At 34.6% G+C, this 21,292-nt stretch overlaps 1 protein-coding gene across 3 annotated transcripts in view; it reads left to right on the forward strand.

Annotated features, from left to right (window-relative positions):
* The window catches only part of LOC306876646 (STE20/SPS1-related proline-alanine-rich protein kinase-like), a 63,627-nt gene that overhangs the window by 2,804 nt on the left and 39,531 nt on the right, over window positions 1-21,292 (forward strand). For 2 of the 3 annotated variants that reach the window (XM_079427980.1, XM_079427979.1), the window contains exons 2-10: window positions 3,165-3,277; window positions 6,197-6,305; window positions 6,583-6,724; window positions 7,784-7,839; window positions 9,561-9,670; window positions 10,555-10,656; window positions 12,769-12,902; window positions 13,972-14,020; window positions 14,131-14,196. In XM_079427980.1, the coding sequence (XP_079284106.1) occupies window positions 3,165-3,277; window positions 6,197-6,305; window positions 6,583-6,724; window positions 7,784-7,839; window positions 9,561-9,670; window positions 10,555-10,656; window positions 12,769-12,902; window positions 13,972-14,020; window positions 14,131-14,196 (881 nt within the window). Of the gene's footprint in view, window positions 1-3,164; window positions 3,318-6,196; window positions 6,306-6,582; window positions 6,725-7,783; window positions 7,840-9,560; window positions 9,671-10,554; window positions 10,657-12,768; window positions 12,903-13,971; window positions 14,021-14,130; window positions 14,197-21,292 lie in introns of those variants that run through there. The other variant, XM_079427981.1, reaches the window with a different exon arrangement.

Consider the following 21,292-nt stretch of genomic DNA (forward strand, 5'->3'; position numbering starts at 1 on the left):
CCTTTATAAAGACATTTTTTTACTAAAAGTGTGCATCACCTTTTGAGTCAGTTTTTTACATTGAATCAGTCAATAAGACATTTGGCCTGTTACCAAGCAAATAAAGTCGGTATTGACAAAATTCATCTTAGAAATTGCATCTGAATGGCATTTAGATGCGTTTGCACACTGTTTAATGCAGCTCAGAGGGACATGTAATGCTTTAACCTGCAGTTACAAATAATCTTTTAATATTTTAAACATACAATGTTGACAACTGATGTTTGAAATTAATTAAAAAATTTAAATATACTTTAAATGTGAAATTAAAACTGCCAGCAGGTGGCAGCAAGTCACTGTTAACAAGTGAGTCGCTGCGATTGAACCGAATCATTTAAACGGTAACTCTATTAATTAGCTTCTCGCTCATTGAACTGTTGTAAAAATCGTTTTTATTCTTGCTGATTTTTGGAGAGAAAAAACGGCAGTCTTCTGTGATATTGACTAACTATATGAAATGATGTAAATATATTTTCTGCCCTCATATCTTGAATTTTGTGATAATTATAAATGCATTTTAATAGACTGAATCATGCAGTGAAAGAAGCACTCTAAATGCGCACACGCACTAATCAAACCTAATAGGATAATATGCTGTAATAGGATTAGTTCAATGAATCATATATATATATATATATATGCTACAGTTCAAAAATGTAGGATTAGTAAGACTTTTTATTAAAGAATTTATTACTTTTAATCAGCTAAAACGCATTAAATTGATCAAAAGCAACACTAAATACATTCAAAATTTTACAAAAGATTTATTTTTTAAATAAATGTTTTTTTTTTTTTACTTTCTGTTCATCAAAGACTCCTGAAAAAATCACAGTTTCTGCAAAAATATTAAACCACACAACTGTTTTTAACAATGAAAATAAGGAATGAGCAGCAAATCAGTATATTAATGATTTCTGAAGGATCATGTGACACTGAAGACTGGAGTAATGACGCTGAAAATACAGCTTTGATCACAGGAATAAATTACATTTTACAATATATTCAAATAGAAAACAATAATTTAAAATTGTAATAATATTTCACAATATTACTGTTTTTATCAAGGAATTACAACACGTTGATTAAAAAAAAAACATTACAAAAAATCTTAGACCACAAACATTTGAATGGTATTGTACTGTATATAAATTATTATATAACTAAATAATTATATTTTATTTAAATTTAATTAATTCAATTATATTTTTATTTAAATTGAATTATAACTATAAAATTATATACCTACATAATTATTATTATATTAATTTAATTGTAACTATATAATTATATATTATAACTATTATTGCATAGTATAATATGGTTAGTGGTCAACCAATGTGGCTTTCTCAATACTTAGAGAGAATGGAAGCTGCTGGCCTATATACATAATGCTGAATACAGTTACAGGAAAAAGTATTTGAAACTCATGGAGTTTCATTTAGCCTCACTTCCCAGTTCAGTCAATGACAGACAGTGGTTTTGTATGAAGATACTACTGCCTCCTAAGGAAACTGTTTTCAGATTTCATGACGTCATGTCTGTTGATCTAGATCAAATTCAAATAACTTTAGCCATAACCAAGCAAATATTCACAGTAGAAACTGAATCATAAGTAAAAAATGGACATTTGACTGCATGCACAGGATTGTGAGATATCACAGACATTGAAGGGCACTCGGCACACCTCAGAATGAAACTTGTTGACTTGCGAGCTGAAAAAGGGTTACGAAATCATCTCTTAACAGTAAAACAAACCGTCTATAAATGGAGAAAGTTCAGCGCTGTGGGTGCCCTGCAAAGAGGAAGCCACTGCTGTCCCAAAAAACATTGCTGCATGTCAAAAATGTGCAAAAAGTAAATTAAATTCCCAAGCTTATAAGATTCTCATCATTTAGTAGGAGACTGAAGGTCAGCTGAAGCTCAACAGAAGTCGGTAAATCAACACACGAGTATCAACAACCGAAAAAATCCATTGCTTTGAGAGAGCGACCGCGTCTGAGTTCTGACCTCAACCCGACTGAGATGCTTTAGCATGACCTACAGAGATAGACAACCTGAAAATACTGCAGAACTGAAACCTTTTTGTTTAGAAGAGGTTATTGCTGCCAAAGTAAGGCCTTTTTCCACTCACGCTGTGAACACGGTGTGCTTTATAAAGAAATGAAGTAGTTTGTATTGTTATTTGCTTGAGCCGACTGTGTTTGTCTATTCCTGATGAGCTGTTTGAGAATGAGATCAAATTTACATGGTAAATCCAAGGGTTCGAATACTTTTCCTTGCAGCTGGATTAAATAGAATCTAATGAATGCAAATAATATGCACACAAATTGCTGAATTTAAATGTAATTTAATCACCTTTGGGGTTTTGTGCATAATATTTACTTACTACTCACGCTGTCGGTAGATTTTTGCAACTGAATAGGCGAAATAACCACTTTTGTCATTCATCAGATAATATCTATAATCAATAATTAATAATATATAAATGAGCATATATGATTTTCTGAAGGATTATGTGACTCTGAAGACTGCAGTTATGCCTGCTGAAAATTTAAAGAATAAATTACATTATAAAATATATTCAAATAGAAAACAATTATTTTAAGTTGCAAATAATAATTCACAGTATTACAATTATACTGTATTTTTTGATTAAATAAACAAACACACTGATTAAAAAAAAAGAAATGAAAAAGTCTTATTGACCACAAACGTTTGAATGGTGTATATAAGTACAGTATAATATATAATAAAATACTATATTATATATCGTATTATAGTTTTTTTTTTTGCATATATATGAATAATATATACAACATCATGTTAATAGTTAAAAATTAAAAATTGAATTGAATTTTTAATTGTTTTAGATGCAGTAATATAACAACTTATTATATTGCAAACGTAAAGCATGCAATTTGTCTCTCTTACAGTGAAGCTACTTATCACAGCGTCACACACATCTATTATCAATCCTGTAAGCACATCATATGATCAGCTGCACCTGCTGTGCACAAGCTTTTATATTCCAGAGGGCATGTTTACTGTCTGCCTTTCATCTAGAATAATGTCTTTGACACGGCGTGTGCTTTGTTCATTAGCGACGTGTATACTGTGTTTTGTAGGTAGCGGAGCCACAGCAGTCGTCCAGGCAGCGCTTTGCAGCCCTCGACAGGAGCGTGTGGCCATCAAGAGAATCAACCTGGAGAAATGCCAGACCAGCATGGATGAGCTGTTGGTGAGGAACAACATAAAAACAGCTGTGTCTACTCATGCAGGTTCTGCCATACACATGCATATGCATGTAAACACACACACACACACACACACATTATATATAAATGCAAATAGTTACGGGTAAACTGCAATTTGTTTTTTGAGCAGCCTGACTTGGCTGGACAGACACCTTTTGGCTCCATTTTACCCATTTATTTTCATTATAGGCATGTCACAATAATCTTAAAGGAGTAGTAATAGTAGTTCACCCAAAAATGAACTGTGAACTGAGATGTGAATGAGTTTGTTTCTTCATCCAAAGAGATTTGGACGAATTTAGCATAACATCACTTGCTCACCAATAGACAGTGAATGGGTGCCGTCAAAATGAGAGTCCAAACAGCTGATAAAAACATCACAATAATCCACAAGTAATTCACAGCACTCCAGTCTATTAGTTAATGTCTTGTGAAGAGAAAAGCTGCGTGTTTTTAAGAAACACATCCACCATTAAGGCATTTAACTTTAAACCTTTGGTTCTGGGTAAAATATTCATAAAAGTATTTCATAATCCATAATGAAAAAGTCCGTCCCCTGTTGTCCTCTCACATCAAAATCCACTGACATATTTGTTAAAAATAGTTTTTGCTTGTAAACGGTGCTTGATTTGTGCTTATTTCTCTCCTGATTCAGACAAGATGACTTTTTCACTGAAGAAAGCAATATTGTGGATAGAGGACATTTGTTTCTTGCAAACACACAGCTTTTCGATTCTCAAGACATTAACTGATGGACTGGAGTGGTGTGGGTTATTGTGATGTTTTTATCAGCTGTTTGGACTCTGACGGCACCCATTCACTGCAGAGGATTCACTGCTGGGCTAGTGATGTAATGCTACACTTCTCTAAAAGTTTAGATAGTTTTTTTTAAGGAAATTAGTATTTTTTTTCTTCTCCAATTATGTATTAAATTAATAAAAAAAATATACTTTTTTTTTTTTTTTTTACAAAATGTTACATGTATCTATTTTAAATAAATTATGTTTTTGAACTTTCTATTCATCAAAGAGTCCTGGAAGAACTGTATCACGGTTTCCACCAAAAAGTTAAGCAGCAACAAAAGCAGCAAATCAGCATTAGAATGATTTCTGGAGGATCATGTGACACTAAGACTGGAGTAATGATGCTGAAAATTCAGATTTACATCACAGGAATAAATTATATTTTTAAAATGTATTCACATAGAAAACACTTATTTGAAATTGAAATAATATTTCACAATATTACTGTTTTTACTGTATTTTTGTTCAAATAAATGCTGCCTTGGTGAACAAAAGAGACTTCTTACAAAAACATTCTTAAAAAATAAAAATTGGTCGATTCTCTTCTTGTCATTCCCAATGCTGCATGGGGTTGGACGACTGCTGCTAAACTCTTGTTGTAAAGGTTTATATAATAGTAGATTAATAAATCATTTAAATAATCAATTTGAAATCATCCCGACTTAATGCTTCTATAAAAGCATATAACAGTTTAATCTTAAAAAGCTTTTTAATTTGCGAAAATGATTATAGATAAAATGATTTTCCTCAACAAACACTTCAGATTGAATGAATAAATGACTTGTGCATGTGTAAGTGTCTCAGAAGTCAATAAATCATTAATCACAATGATCCGTGTGGTAATTAATCATTAGCCAACACTTACCGTTTTGACTTTCCTAGTTTTTCAAAAAATGTGTTTCATATCTGTCAGAGACACTTCATGCTTCTCTCATAAGAGTGTGCTTTCCTTACTGTAATCATTCACGCACACACCCCCAGCAGGCCTCTCACTCCGACACTCACGACTGAGTTGTTTTCCATTGATCTTTGTTATGGTGCAGTGAGATTGGAAACTGATGGTTTGATTAATAACTGTTCCGTCACGAAAACAAGTTTATTCCCGGAGATGGGAATCTGCTATAAACATCTCCCAGATTTACTCGGAAATATGGTTTGTGTAAATTCACGCTGAACCCAGACAGCACATATGTAATGTACTTTTTCAATTTTCTTCAGGTTTGCATCTGCTGGTCCTTTTATTAAAGCCTTATATTACGGGAACATGTACATGTATACATTTCAAGGATAAGAATCCGTCTGATGTATTCACAAATTAAGTTTCCTTATTAGTATTCCTTGTAAGTATAAAAATGGCTGTATATTACCATATTACCATGTTTCTTTTCAATCAAATGAACTGTCATTTCAACCAAAGATTCAAAATGTTTAATGTAAATTTAAAAATACACTAAAAATCTAATGCTTTTTTACTAATAATTGTCTTGTAATTACACCAATATAACAAAATGTAGGAAGATAACAGAATTTTTATTTTATTTTTTTATTTTCTTGCTAAAACATTTAAATCATTTACACAGAAAAATTAGTTTTGAATGATGGCTCGAATGAATTGTAATAATTGAAATGGACAGTGATTTCATTCCATGATTGAACATATTCATGTAAATCAATCAAACTTTTATTACATTCAATTTTTAATGAGTATTAATTAAAGGTAAAGTATTAACATACGGTAATCTATAAATACCTAAAAATATAAATAATATGCAATTTTAAAGAATTTAGTTTTTCCAATATGGTAATGAAATTTGGAAGATAATTGTTATTTACATGTTTTGTCAAAAATAAATAAATGAACAGAAAAAAATAATAGTCATAAACTTAAATTTCTTCCTCCTTTTGATTTTGTTGTGAAATATGGCCTGGCCTTGACTCATTCTATTCTAATCTCATTCTAGAGATGAATGTTTATTATAAATCGGCTCAAGAGTTTCTCTGTTTCTACCATTGCAATTGCTTTGTGCATGCTTTATAAATCACATGGAGATTATTAAAGACATGCATTATAAAGCTAGACACCTCCATCTGTCTCCACAGAAAGAGATTCAAGCCATGAGCCAGTGTAACCATCCCAATGTGGTCACCTACTACACTTCATTTGTTGTGAAAGATGAACTTTGGCTGGTCATGAAGCTCCTGAGTGGAGGTGAGAGAAATCTTTTCAATTAACAATGGACATGTTCATTTTCAACATTATATGTGTTGTTTCATCATTTAAAATAAGCTTATTTGGTCAAATGTTTTGCCTGAGAAGTGTGCTTGTGCTTTATTTCTTTCAAATAAATGTCACTTGACATTTCATATAGTAATTCATATAGTTTTATGTCTAAATACTATTTGCAGTCACTGTATGTGTTATATGCATGTATTATTTTGTAGATTTTAAGTATTTTTTGTGATTACAAACCTTTTTATTCATCCAGGATCAGTGTTAGACATCATAAAGCACACATTCAGCAAAGGAGAGCATAAAAACGGTTTCCTAGATGAATCTACGATTGCAACCATATTGAAGGAAGTCCTGGAAGGATTAGATTATCTGCACAAAAATGGACAGATTCACAGGTAAAGAAAAAAATCACAACAAACTGAACCCAAAAATGAAAATATGCTTAACATTTACCTCAGGCCATCCGAGATGTAAATGAGTTTGTTTCTTCATCGGAACATACATCGCTCACCAATGGTTCCTCTTGCAGTGAATGGGTGCCGTCAGAATGAGAGTCCAAACAGCTGATAAAAACATAACAATAATCCACAAGTAATCCACACCACTCCAGTCCATCAATTAATGTCTTGTGAAGCGGAAAGTTGTGTGTTTATAAGAAACAAATCCATTATTAGTACATCTTAACTTCAAACTGTTATTTTCCAGTAAAAATATGAGTTCTCTATTCATAATATTGCTTTCTCCAAAGAAAAAGTCATCTCGTCTGAATCAGGAGAGAAATATGCACAGGTCAAGCACAGTCTTAAAAAACTGTTCTAAACAAATATGTTGATGCAACAAGGTTGAACTTTTTCACTGGAGGAAGCGTTATTATGGATTATGGACTATTATTATGGATATTTTGGCCAGAAGTAACAGTTTAAAGCTAATATATCTTAATGATGGATTTGTTTCTTACAAACACACAGCTTTTCACTTCACAAGACGTTAATTGATGGACTGGAGTGGATTACTGTGATGTTTTTATCAGCTGTTTGGACTCGGCACCCATTCACTGCAGAGCATCCACTGGTGAGCGATGTCTGTTCTGATGAAGAAACAAACTCATTTACATCTTGGATGGCCTGAGGCCAATTTTAAGCATATTTTCATTTTTGGGTGAACTATTCCTTTAAGTGTCCAAATAGGATGCTGAGTGGGCCAGACTTTAAGCTGATAGTCAAACGTCTGTTTTTGTGAGACTAGTGTAACATATGATTTAATTAAGTTCCTTTGAATGTTAAGTGCTGGAAAATACTAATGAGGTATTTTCCCTCCAGGCCATCGCTGCTGTAATAATGGTCTGAAAAATTCATAAACATGTGGATTCATTCTTCAGCCACTGGTGTTATTGTTAATGTTTAAGATTATAATAAACCGTGACATGGATGTGCTTTGTCTTGGTTTGACCTCAGGGACGTGAAGGCTGGTAATATTCTGCTGGGAGAAGATGGATCGGTGCAGATCGCAGGTTTGTAGCTTTGCTTGACTTTGACTTTGCTGAAATGTTTTGATCCTTATTTATTGTCTTAGTTAACCACCAACATCTTGGCATTTAACATGAGTTTTTCATGGGGCAGTTAAATACTCGATTGGCTCGACAACAGATAAGCAGCTTGCAAATACGTTCTTCGTCTTATTTCACATGCAAAGTGAACATTTACATAGATGTCTTAAAGAAACTGCAACAAAAAAACCTGCCTGTTTAATTGTAGGAGTAAGATAGCAGGTAAAATGGTCACGATAAATTCAATTAGTTAAGGAAAAACATAAAAAATATATATAAAGTTGTATGACTCGGAATATATTTTAAAATTTTTTGTTGCTTTTAACTGATTTTGACCAATGCATTCTTAATTCAGTTGCATAATTATTTCAGCTCTTTAAGAAGTTATTTATAGCCATGAGGGAATTAAGGCTTCTTTAGCTGTAAAAATCCTGCTTTAATACTGGTTGTCAATCTAAAAAGCAAAATTTATGGGCCTTTAGAGAGATTATATTGCTTTTTAAACCATGGTAATTAGCTTTAATTATGCAACTATAAAAGCAATAACCTAGCTGTGATTTAATCAGGAAGTAAAGCCACTTTAATAAAAAAAAAATATATATTTCATATGAGGTTAATTATGGTTTGATTATTAACAGATAATATATTCCCCACTTTTTTTCTCAGTTTCATGTTGTTTTATGAATTTGTGTGTTAGAGCCGCATAAAGGAGAGCAGAAAACAGGCCTGAGACGCATTGATCGTAGTGTGGAGAAGTGTTAAATTCCTGAAATGAGGCTTTTTCCGTCTCTGGGGGGGGGAAACTGGCTGATCTAGTTCTAGAATATTGATCGGTTTTATGTAACGGGTTTCCAGTAGTGACCTTGGCTCGGCTTTGTTCAGATTGTAATTTACATCAGAGATTTTTCTATTGAAATGTTTGACAAAGTTTTTTTAAAATAAATCTTATAAAAAGGAGTCCGGGTCAAAAACCCCTAAAACATATACACAATAATATTTAGCATAAAAAAATAAGGTCTATTTTTAGGACACTTAAGGTTGTGTGCATTGTGAAATAATTTTATGAAATTTAATTTAATAAACACATTTTCTTAAATTCTAGTTTTTTTTTTTTAAATTTTTTTTTCCAATTATGATCCTTATTAGGTTCTTGCTAATTGTTTTTATTTATTATTTTTTATTAAATGCTTTGAAATTTATATCATGATTAAAAGAACTGGGATCCTAGTTACAAGAAGTAAAACATACAACTTCGCTTACACACACATACATGTGTGTGTGTGTGTATATATACAGTATATATATATATATATATATATATGAATGATTGGGGTTAAATTGACTTTGTTTTTGATATACTGTATTTTCTGAGGGTTCGTTCACAAAGAGGTCTTTTCTGATTATTGAAAGCACAGTCGATGTTTGACAATTGCAAACAAAGCTGTGAAAGTTCATAGTTCATATTTCATATATCATAGTTCACGTCTAACTGTCATATGTTTTTGGAAAGAAATATTTTCACTGACTTATAGACACAATGATATGTTGTGTCCGTCTTTCATTTTCATGCATGCCAAATTAAATATGCATTTAAATATTTGCTTTCCAACTCTCAACCATGCAGTAGATGTTTGTGCAAGACTGTCCATCCGACGTATGATGAGGTTGTTAATCGTTCTCTATAGATTTTGGAGTGAGTGCTTTTCTGGCCACCGGTGGAGACGTCACTAGACACAAAGTGAGGAAAACGTTTGTGGGGACCCCGTGCTGGATGGCTCCAGAGGTGATGGAGCAGGTCAGTTTGCTCAGAGAACCTACATTAAACATGTACAAGTGGATCTGTTTCAAATACCTAGTGAGTGGTCTACATAGACAGCATTTTAAATCATTGATAGATGCACAATTAACATGAAGGTTGCTATAGAAGGTTGCAAAACCCTAAGAAACCCTATTTTGGCCTAATTCTAAAGCAGCATTGCATGTGTATCCTTAGAAGGCACAAGACAATCGCATAAAAATCCTGACAATCTCAATGTCATAAATCCACCAAAAAAGGTGGACAAAGAGAGAAATGTTGATTATACTTAATATTCATTCAATATTGAAAAGCGTCGCGTACAAAATAGTTCATCCTACACTACAGTTTTTAAATATCATCTACTTACCCAGGCTACATTAATATTGTGAAACATCATTATAATCTCAGATAACTATTTTTAATTTGAATATATTTTGAAATGTATTTTATTCCTGTGATCAAAGCTGAGTTTTCAGCAACTTGACTATTTTACTCAATATTTCTGTGTGCTATTCATTGTTGTGCTTTGAGTATCATGGATTTAGATCAGCGATATGCTAACTGAAAGTTGCTGCCTAAGAAGAAAGACACTGGCTAGGTTTTGTAACAGAGCCAAGTGTTTCTGTCATTTACTGTAAATATAATGGATCTTGGCACCATGAAAGTGTTCACAGCTTGACTATTTCTAAGAGCTCTTCTGATGCTATGAATTACCATTCAACCATTACCATATAACCATTCAACTGTTCTAGCACAGATCATAGAGATTGTTTAATAATTGTAATAATCTGCCGTGAAAAAAAGTGCTTTTTATGACTGGTGTGGGTCATAGTCTGTTATTCCTTCATCTGATGATCAGTTAGCATGTCATGTGACCGCAGGTGCGGGGTTACGACTTCAAAGCTGACATTTGGAGTTTCGGAATCACTGCCATTGAACTCGCGACAGGCTCTGCGCCGTATCATCGCTACCCCCCTATGAAGGTAAACACGGCGACTGTCAGATCATGTGACCATTCATGTTGTGTGTTTGGGGAGAACTTGCCTGTTTTCATAACCTCTTTTGCATATGGAATTATAACAGTTACACAAGGTAAATCAAGAGTTTTAGAATCATTTTAATTGTCTGTATTGCCGATATTAACTAAATGAATGCACCTGCACAGCTGAACCGTATCTAATGTGGTTTTACAGCAGCATCCATCGTCCCAGGCTCAGCGAGCAGCAGGTCATCCAGAATGAAAATGATCATTATTTATACCTACTTTAATATTGTTCAGGCATTCTTTCTGAAATAGGAAAAGGAAATGTTTTGCAGAGTGTCCAGTATATTGTTCTGTCAATCCATCCATGCATCCATCTGTCTGTCTTCCTGTCTTTGTCTATTGTTTGTTAGTTTTATCCACTGTTTTTCTATCTGCTTTAAAAAGAAGCACTCAAGCTGAATATTTGACACTACTGTCACATTCTTTTCTGTGATGTCAAACCTGTGATAAACTCTTATATTAAAGGGGTCATATGACGTTGCTAAAAAGAACATTATTTTGAGTATTTGGTGTAATGTGTTTATGTGGTTTAAGGTTCAAAAAACACATTATTTTCCACATACTGTACATTATTGTTGCTCCTCTATGCTCCGCCTTTCTGAAACGCGTCGATTTTTACAAAGCTCATCGTTCTGAGAAGCGAGGCGTGATTGGCCAAATACCTCAAGCGTGTGACGGAAATGTTACGCACCTCACCGTATTGTGATGCTGTGTCCTGGCGTGACGACACAAAAACAATAAAACCTATTATAAATGAGGCATTTTTGCATCCAGTGGGGACATAATTACTGATTATAATGACTTTTTATATTACCATGTCTGCATTTGTGATCGGAGAAACGACAAACAACAAGCACTACTCTACACTGCTCAAAACCCGCGTTTGAATAGTCAGTGGCAAATTATGAAAAAATATGAAAACATACTTACAGGCTGTGATTCAGAAGCGTCAGACTGTCCTTGCAAAGTTGGAATTGCCCCACTTTATAGAAACAGCCTTTCTGCACAGCTAACATTGTAGGCTAATATTACTCTCCCAGGTTCAGGAAATAGTCTTCTACGTAAAATGCGCTGCACACACTCTAATATTTGGGTTGAACTGTTCTGGAACAGTGTTGTAAATACAACTTAACCACTGATTTCTAGTTGAGTCCTCTTTTGGAAGCCCTAACAAAGTACTTTCGCTTTCACAGCGAAACACAGCATCTCCAGGACATGGCGCCGGTGGCGGCAACAATACTACAGCGAGAATAAAAATCACGCCCTCTTTCTTTGCGTAAACATTTGGCTGGTGTTTTGCAAATCTCCCCACGTCGTGATGTAGACATGTGGGGGCGTGTTTGAATGAGCCGTTTTAGGAGGGTGTGGACGAGTTTTAACTTTTATAAAGAATATCTCTTTGGGTTTGAGACTTTAGTCTTTGCAACTTCAGGGATCTTATCTATGCATGAACCGCTTCTAACACTCCCAAAGAGAAAGGAAAACTTGAAATCGCATCATGTGAACCCTTTATATTAATGACATGTGGCAGATGGAATGGGATGAATGGCACGAAAATAAGATATATGAAATAAATCCTAGTGTAAGAAAAAATATATATACATTTTTTACAAATTTTAAATCTAGGTATGACCAAGTTGTTTTTACAAAGTACCCTTTAGGTCATACAAGACTTAGACGTGGATATTTATTAAAAGGTCAAGAACCACCATCACGCCTTACTTGCCAAACAAAAATGACTGTGAAGCATATTTTATGAGATACTATTTTTAATGTAAATAGACAACGGTTTTATTCAGAGGTGTGTTTAACTGATTGAATTAAAAGTTTTATCACCTGAGTGTACTTTAGAATTTTTGTCTAGTGTCGATTTGAAACGTCTTTTATAACTTAGTTAATTGTATACCTTGAGTAAATTATTTTGAGATCGCCATGAAAATAGCCTTGATGCTGGCATGGTGTTAAAAAGTAAATCTATCTATTTTATCTATCATTCGTTCTATCGTATCTGTTTTCATATCTGCTTTCATATCTTTCTGCTGTTTTGCAGGTTTTAATGCTCACGCTGCAGAACGATCCTCCAACCTTGGAGACTGGGGTTGAGGATAAAGAGATGCTTAAGAAGTATGGGAAATCTTTTAGAAAACTTATATCCTTGTGCCTTCAGAAGGACCCTGCCAAGAGGTAATCTGAATTGACAAACCTGCCTTGTTTACACAAATGAGTGAATCTGTGTCCCAGAATGCTGAATGGCGTGCAGACTTCAAGACTGTTTCCTTGCATGATCAGAAGCTTCAGCAAAGGCCTTAATACTAGAAGCAAACATATTGATTCGAATTGTGTTGGGTATATTATTGAATAGCAGTTCATTGTCTGTCCTTCGTTTGCTCGCCTAAAGATAAATCGCAGTCAATAAAAGAAATGCCACACAGACAAAGTAGCCCAAATAGATACGGATGAACTAATGCGAACTTGACCAAATAAATTGCTGCTGGTCTGTCTGGTCAATACAATGGACATTGAGTACTAGGGCTATAGTGGTGGACTATAATAATTTTATATAATGATAACACGATCACTGTGCAGTATCCCTATACAATATTAATATAAATTGCTAGTTAATTAAACTAATGACTTGTATATTGTATCATAGGATTTTAATGTTAATTAGATTTTTTTATATTATTTTAGATAGATTGATCTCAATTATTATATTTTATTAAATATAATGCATAATTACACAAGCATAATTTGGAATGTTGCTTATAAATAGTTTTAATTGTGTGATACACTATAGAGCAATAACAATATTGATATAATTGACTGATTATAGATTTTGCTGTACATTAAAGTAATGGAATATCTTGTGTAGCAGTATTTTATGATGTTAGAAATTATATTAATATCTATATTTGATAAAATATATAAAATATTATATTGTATATGGAATGGACGTAGTAAAAGTATATAAATCAATTCAATGTATCAAAAAGATATTATATAATGTTAATATTTATATAATATTGATATTAAATAAAATACAGTAATCTAACACACATTTAGAATTTATTTATGCATACTCCAAATTTGATACAGTGGCCAATGAAAATGTCGCCAGGTCAAGTAAATATCTGAACTACTGGCCCAGCCTGGCCAGAACAAAAAAAGAAAAAAAAATCCTTAATGGTGAGTGTCTTGATGCTCACAATTTCAGACAGCTCCACATTTCAAGCGCTCTTTCTCATCTCCACAGGCCCACTGCAGCCGAGCTTTTGAAATGTAAATTTTTCCAAAAGGCAAAGGTACGGCAGTATACTCTCCCTCCATACTTCAAATGCTTTAACCAGTGCTTCACAGTGGTCTGTCACTGATATATTTTATGTATTTTTCCCCTCTTGCCTCTGTGTTGTAGAATCGAGAGTACTTGATTGAAAAGCTGCTTTGTAAAGGACCAAATATAAGCCAAAGAGCCAAAAAGGTAACGCGGTCTCATTCTTCCCTATGCGTTTGTGTATTTTCTCCCTCTGGCCAGATGGGTCTCTGTGCTCTCATGTTCAGTAAAGTGCTTTCTGTATTGATTAAACAGTGTGGCTGCTTTTGATTGAGGGATCGGAAGCCGTAATGTTTCTCACTGCAGGACATCTGCTCTCAACACTCACTGAGTGATACTGAATGCACTCTAACCTATTACTGTAAGAGCCGATCATGCATGGGCTCTCTGGTGAACTCTGTCCCTCAGTTCCGTCAGGAACACTATCATCAAAGATGACTGACAATTAGCATACAGTTTGGATTGGCAAGAACTCCCTGCGCATCCTAGCATGGATAAGAGCAGGGAGAGCAGCAATAACCCCCCAGGGTAAACAGAACAGAACCAACATAAAATGTATTGCAGATATCATTAAAGTTCAATAATTTAATGTAACATTTTAGAGATTAGTCTGATTCAAAGGAGAATCAGAAGGCTGAATTCTGACTGACAGAGGAGGAGTTGGGGATGGAGGAGGGTAATTAGCTATTGAGCAATGCGAAGCTGGTGATAATACTGATGCACCTTATATGAGTGCTGTGATAGGTGTTGCATCCCTATAGGTAGATGTGGATCAGCTGAGAGCCAGCTGATGCAAGCTTGACTAACGTGACCTGCCAGAACTAACGTGACCTGCCAGAACTAACGCACTACTATGAGTAGTGTTTACTCTATCTGTCCATCTAACATTCCACCTATAATTCTATCCATCTATCGTTCTATCTAGTATTCTAACTTTATATGTATCATTCTAACATTCTATCTAATATTCTAATGTTCTAACACACTCTCTTATCATTGAAACATTCTATTGTTCCATCGCTCTATCATTCTATCTATCATTTCATTGTTCTGTTGTCTCTATCGATCTATCTATTGGGGGTGTAACGTTCACAAAATTCATGGTTCGGTTTGATCCGATACAGCTGTGTCGGGGTTCAGTATGTTTTCGATACAGCAAAAAGAAAGAAATGCCAGAGAAATTTCCTTGATTTTTCTCATTTTTTTACCTTGAACAACGATGGAGCTATACTTGACCCATCTTCTGGGGTGTCTTCTTAGCAGCATATAAAACAAAACAGCTCTGGTTTGAAGTATTCCAGCTGATGTTGCCTATTGTTATGTAGCAGATTAATATTTTAGATTTTTTACCTTTTATGGGCATTTTTTTACCTTTTATACCCCATGGGCGCAGTGGATAAGACACATGCCTTTGGTGTGAGAGACCCGGGTTCGAATCCACTGTGAGACACCAATGTGTCCCTGAGCAAGACACTTAACCCCTAGTTGCTCCAGAGTCGTGCGACCTCTGACATATATAGCAATTGTAAGTCGCTTTGGATAAAAGCGTCAGCTAAATGAATAAATGTAAATGTATAAAGCCTTTTTTCTAAAAGTGTGCATCACCTTTTTCAGTTTTTTACATTTAATCAGTCAATAAGACATTTGGCCTGTTACCAAGCCAATGGAGTCAGTATTAACAAAATTAATCTTTGCAATGGAGAGGAAACAGAAGTTGCATCTGAAAGGCATTCAGACGTTTTTTACACACTGCAGCTCAGATGGACACGAAGCCTAATGCATTAACCTGCAGTTACAAATGCATAAATGTTTTGATATTTTAAACATAAAACGTTGGCAACTGATGTTTGAAATTAATAGAAAAAATTAAAAGATACTTTAAATGTGAAATTAAAACTGGCAGCAAGGTGGCGTTGCGATTGAACCGACTCAATTAAACGGAACGAAACGGCATCATGTTGCTCAGAGACGCAAAACAGTGCTGTGGCTTTGTTTGGAATTATTTGTGTTGGCGAAATTCCTCTTTCGGGAAAATTTTCTTTCGGATGAGACGTTAAACCGAGGTCTTGACTCTCTGTGGTCATTAAAAATCCCATGGCACTTCTCGTAAAGAGTAGGGGTGTAACCCCGGTGTCCTGGCCAAATTCCCTCCACTGGCCTCTATCATGCCTCCTAATAATCCCCATACACTTGATTGGCTCTATGACTCTCTCTCCTCTTCACCTGTAGCTGGTGTGTGGTGAGCGCACTGGCGCCGTTGTCCTGTGGCTGCCGTCGCATCATCCAAGTGGATGCTGCACACTGGTGGTGGATGCTTCATCAATGTGCAGCTATAGACCCTCCCCTCTAAATTGTAATTGTGTGGTGTGTTTCCTTACTAAGCAGGTGGTGTGAAACTCATTCACGCTGAATTTAAGTCATTGTTTCAGTTCACGCCTTATGTCTCTGAGCTCTGATGAGCTATGAAGAAAACTGAGCTTTAATGCAGGCAACAGTGTGCTGTGTTTAAACAGCTGTTTGCATGCAGGCTGCATGTGCGATAGTACTGATGGGTCGGCTATCAGCTCCCCACACCTCCAGCCACTAAATGAATGAGAGAAATGGCGGCTAAAGAGCTGCACACATCCATCCATTTAGGAGGAGGTACAGAATGTCCCGGTGGAGGCTGTGACATTGATGGGCTGAAATGATGTTGGTGTTTGCAAATGTGGGTTTGCTGGTGTAGTGTTGAGGTGCAGCTGACAGAAGGAGGGACATATGCTGTGCATATATAGAATATGGACAGAGATTTGCTGGTGATATAAACATTGTGAATATTGCTTTTTATTTGCACATTCAGTTTGCAAAAGACTGCCATTAGGTTAAGTCTGAAATCCTTACTTATCTTGCAAGTCATTAGATGTTTTAATAGCATCTCTGATTTAAATGTATTGATTTATTAATTTATTAGATTGTTACCATTAGATTTTCCATGACCCAGTTATTATTTTTCTTTGAATATGCATTTTTTTCATTTATCTTGATCATTTCTTGATCAAGATAAACAAAATAAAAAAATGTAAACAAATAAAAACTTAACTTAGTTATTTCAATTTATGTGTATTTTATTGCATTTTTTTTTAATAACTATTACTATTATTATATAAATAACTAAAATAACTTTTATTTATATACAACAAACAAACTACACAAACGATAGAATTGAGAGAAGCTCCTAAATGCATGGAGACTTCCTTGTGGTTTGTTCATAATAGTGTTTTTTAGCTCGAACGACTTTTTTTGACTGATAAAGGGATTTATTCCACAGTAGGTGACCGAATGAGTGCACTTAAAAGCCGCCTGGCAGATTACCGCGCAGCCACACAGGCGTATTTAAAGTCTGACTTGTAAAGAATAATCACTACAGCAGATCCATTTAGAATTGATTTTGTTGATGTGTGATGGTTTTTTAGTCGTCTGAAGTGCTCTGAGAAAACCAGTCGTGCTTTCAGTAATAGACTCTTCTCAATGAATTACAGTATTAATGGGAGGGAGGGAGAAACAGACTTAGGGGCTGTTGTCTGGGTGGAACGGAGCCCATGCGTACTTGTTAGATTTGACAACAGTTGCAGTCATCTGAGGCGTTGTATTCAGGGAAGGGAACCTCTGGGAAATGTAGGTTTAATTAGAGATCTGAAACGTTATTTGTAGCACCTGGGTTGGGATATTGGAGTTATTAGTGGGACGGTACAGTAGTGAAGCTCATCAGCTGAAACGGTGTTAACAAACCGCTGTAGGGGACGTTCACTAACAGTGATTAAAGTGCTGGAGGTCACTTCTGGTTTCTACTCAATGACCGTATCCAAATCTTTCAGGTGATCGATCACTGTCTGTCCTCTCAGCGGTAGTCAATACATTACATTAATTGCAAAAAGTGAAGACCTTTTTAGTACAGAGAGTTTAGAGTGAGTTTTATGCTTTAAAACAATTATTTGGAAATAGGTATTAATACTGTATATAAAAGTAATAAATAATATTTTAAGGATGATTAAGACAATTTGTACAGAAATGAAGAATTACTTAATGCTTAAATTAAGTTACTGATTAAGAAAATCATTTACTGTATGAGGTCAAATGATTTTTTTTCTCCATATCAATATTTGTGAATTAATTTAAATGTTGAACAATATGATGATTTTAATGTGTTCTTTATTTGGCCTTAAAATAAAAAAAAACTAAAATTAAATCCCTTTTTATTATTAGCATTATTATTCCATTTGACCTGAAAAAACATACTGCCTTTGACTCTGTGATATCATTTCCTGTTATTTGTCACACTTTTCAATTAGACCATGCTTTGGCTTTGATTTGACAGCTAAAGTTATTTTCAAAAATGAATAATATTTTAAAAATTGTGAATAGTAAAATATTATGCTTTTGTTAATGTTTATATATTTTTATTTCATGCATATGTTTATATTATCTATCTGTCTGTCTATCATATTAATTAAAATTTTTATAATATGAATTTGCATTAGGGTTTATTTATTGATCTTTTTTGAATGATTTCATGATTATTATATAAATGTGTTTGTGAATTAATTGAATTAATTTCATTTCAAAAGTTTGAGATCCAGTGTGAAGTTTGTGTAGTGCCTGCGGAGGCAGCGTTTCTCAGCTTTCAGACACCTGCGAGTCTGCGAGTGTAGCGTACTATAAATGTGGATTATGAAATTGAATCACGACCCTCATGAATATTATGATGAAGGATGCGTCAGTGTCAGCAGTATGTGTGTGTCTCACTTCCACATTATGTATCCAGTCAGCATAGCTGTAGTCTGCGGAGAGAGAGATGCTGTCATGTAAGGACTCTCTGACCTGAACAACTGGACAAACACCATTTCTCTTCCTTACCTCACTTCCTCTGCCTCTGTCTGTATTCCTGTATCTCTCTCTCTCTCTGGTTGTCTTTGTCATTCTCTTTCTTGCCCTGTGTCTTTCTTTCTCCTCACTGTGAGACCTTTCATAGGACTTGAATATTAGCAGCTGTGGTTCTGTTCGGCCCGCTGTGGAGAGAATCAGTATTTGACCTTGGAATGTCAAAGCGTTTCGTCAGTGACGTCCACTAGAGCGAAACAGAATTAAGCAGCACTGTGAGAATCAGGATTTTAATGTGTGCTTTATTTGGCCTTTTGAGATTTCAAACACAGCATCATTTAAAATTAACCAAAGAACTTTAGGTCTAAAACATTTTTTACAAGTATAATAGTTTTTAAGCATTTTTTAAAATTTTTGTTTTTAAAAAATGTTTGACCTGAAAAAATTAAATGAGCTTCCTCTGTTGATTAGACCACGCTTGCACTAATTTTGTTAGTAATAAAACAAAGGAATAATGAAATGTTAATGTATAATATTTATTTTAAAACATATTTTATTAATAATATATACTAATAAAAACATGAGGAAATAATTAAAAATATCTATTTTAAATTGTAAATCGTAAAAGATTGATTTAATTTTTCCCCCTAAAAATTTTAGCCTTTTAATAAGACTTATTTTTCTTTATTTCAGTCTCCAGAGAGGCAACCTAAATATATTTTAATTTCCGCCCCACAAATATATATCATAAATACCATATATCATAAATTATTTGTTAAATTTTAATATCAGTTGTACGTCATAGAAGAAATTCAGTTAATTCTCTATATGATTTTTTATTCAGTTTGATGTACTTTAAAATTACCTGGGCAAAATAAGACCCTGATAGATAGATAGACAGACAGACAGATAGATAGATTAGAATTTTATGCATGAACATCTTAATTATTTTATACAAATTTCATCTTCTGCCATCTCATATAACTTGACCTTCTTGGAGCCTGTGATAGATGAAGGTCAAGATTGTGTTGTTTTGACCAGAGATGAGGTCTTATCTTATGTATGTCTTCACCTATTCCTTTAATAAAATGCTATATTTTATATTTGTGTAATTGTTGTGTGTCAGGTGAAGGTGAGTGTTTGTGGTTTGTGTCCAGTAGGGGGCAGAGCAGCTTGCTGCTTTGTTTCTGCAGTGTCTCTGTAGTGGACTCATGTGTTGACTCTCATGCTGGAGCACATTATTTTCAATTATTTTAATAATCTCTTGTTGTTGATTGCTGAGTTATACCTAGTACTGAATTAAAGATGTAAATCAGAATATATAGCTATAAAACTCTTTATTTCTCTTCTCATTTCAGTGAACAAGGCTTTAGTGACACGACTATAAACCTTTACTGTATCGCCAAAGCATATGAATTATGTACAGTAGAGCAGAAATAGAGATGAAATGAAATAAAAAGAGTGCAGTATGAATATATTTGGATACTTCATTTTGTTTTCCTTTTTTTTGCTCTTTAAGCGTTGCTATGCTATGATTTGTAAAGTTAAGTTGTAATGTTTATACACACACACACACACACACACATATTGTGACAGTTGAAGTCAAAACCTTACATACACCTTTCAAAATCTGCAAAATGTAAATTATTTTACCAAAATAAGAGGGATCATACAAAATGCATGTTATTGTTTATTTAGTACTGACCTGAATAAGATATTTCACATAAAAGATGTTAGTCCACAAGAGAAAATAATAGTTGAATTTATAAAAATGACCCCGTTCAAAACACTCGATTGCGCATTACATTTTCTAAGAGAGCAATTTACTGCTGGCTGTTTGAGCTTACATAATGTCCGTAAATGACAGCGAGTGTGTGTTTGAGCGCTCTGTGCCGCTGACCCACTCGTGTTATTCATAAGCACACAGCCCGCAGGTGCAGTTTGTCATCATGTGCTGATGCTTATTTGTTGCTTTGTTTTGTCTGTGTGTTATTTTGAAGGATCCCGAGCAGAGGAAGCAGCACACAGAGGATGCTGGGAAACGGGTACATGTTATCTCACTCGCAGAACGCTTAGTGCTTCTCGTCTCTAGACGTGTGTGTGTGTGTGTGTCTGTGTGCCGTGTTTCACCTCTCGTCTTGAACTGGAAGCTGAGTAAATCTCCTGGAAGACAGTGTGTCTGTGTGTCAGGACGGGGCGGCTGGATCTATATGTTGCGGATCGACTGAATTTCTCGATCAGGCCAATATGATTTTGTCAGTAGCCTCTCAGAAGAGAGCAAACTTCAGAAAGTGTCATTGATTGGACGCCGTCTGATCTCCACAGTCTAGTGCCTCATATTTCGCAGACATCCAGAGGATTTAAGGTCTTCTGTGCCTTTTTGAGA

The sequence above is a fragment of the Barbus barbus genome, assembly GCF_936440315.1.
Source record: "Barbus barbus genome assembly, chromosome: 11".
NCBI classification, from domain to species: Eukaryota; Metazoa; Chordata; class Actinopteri; order Cypriniformes; family Cyprinidae; genus Barbus; species Barbus barbus.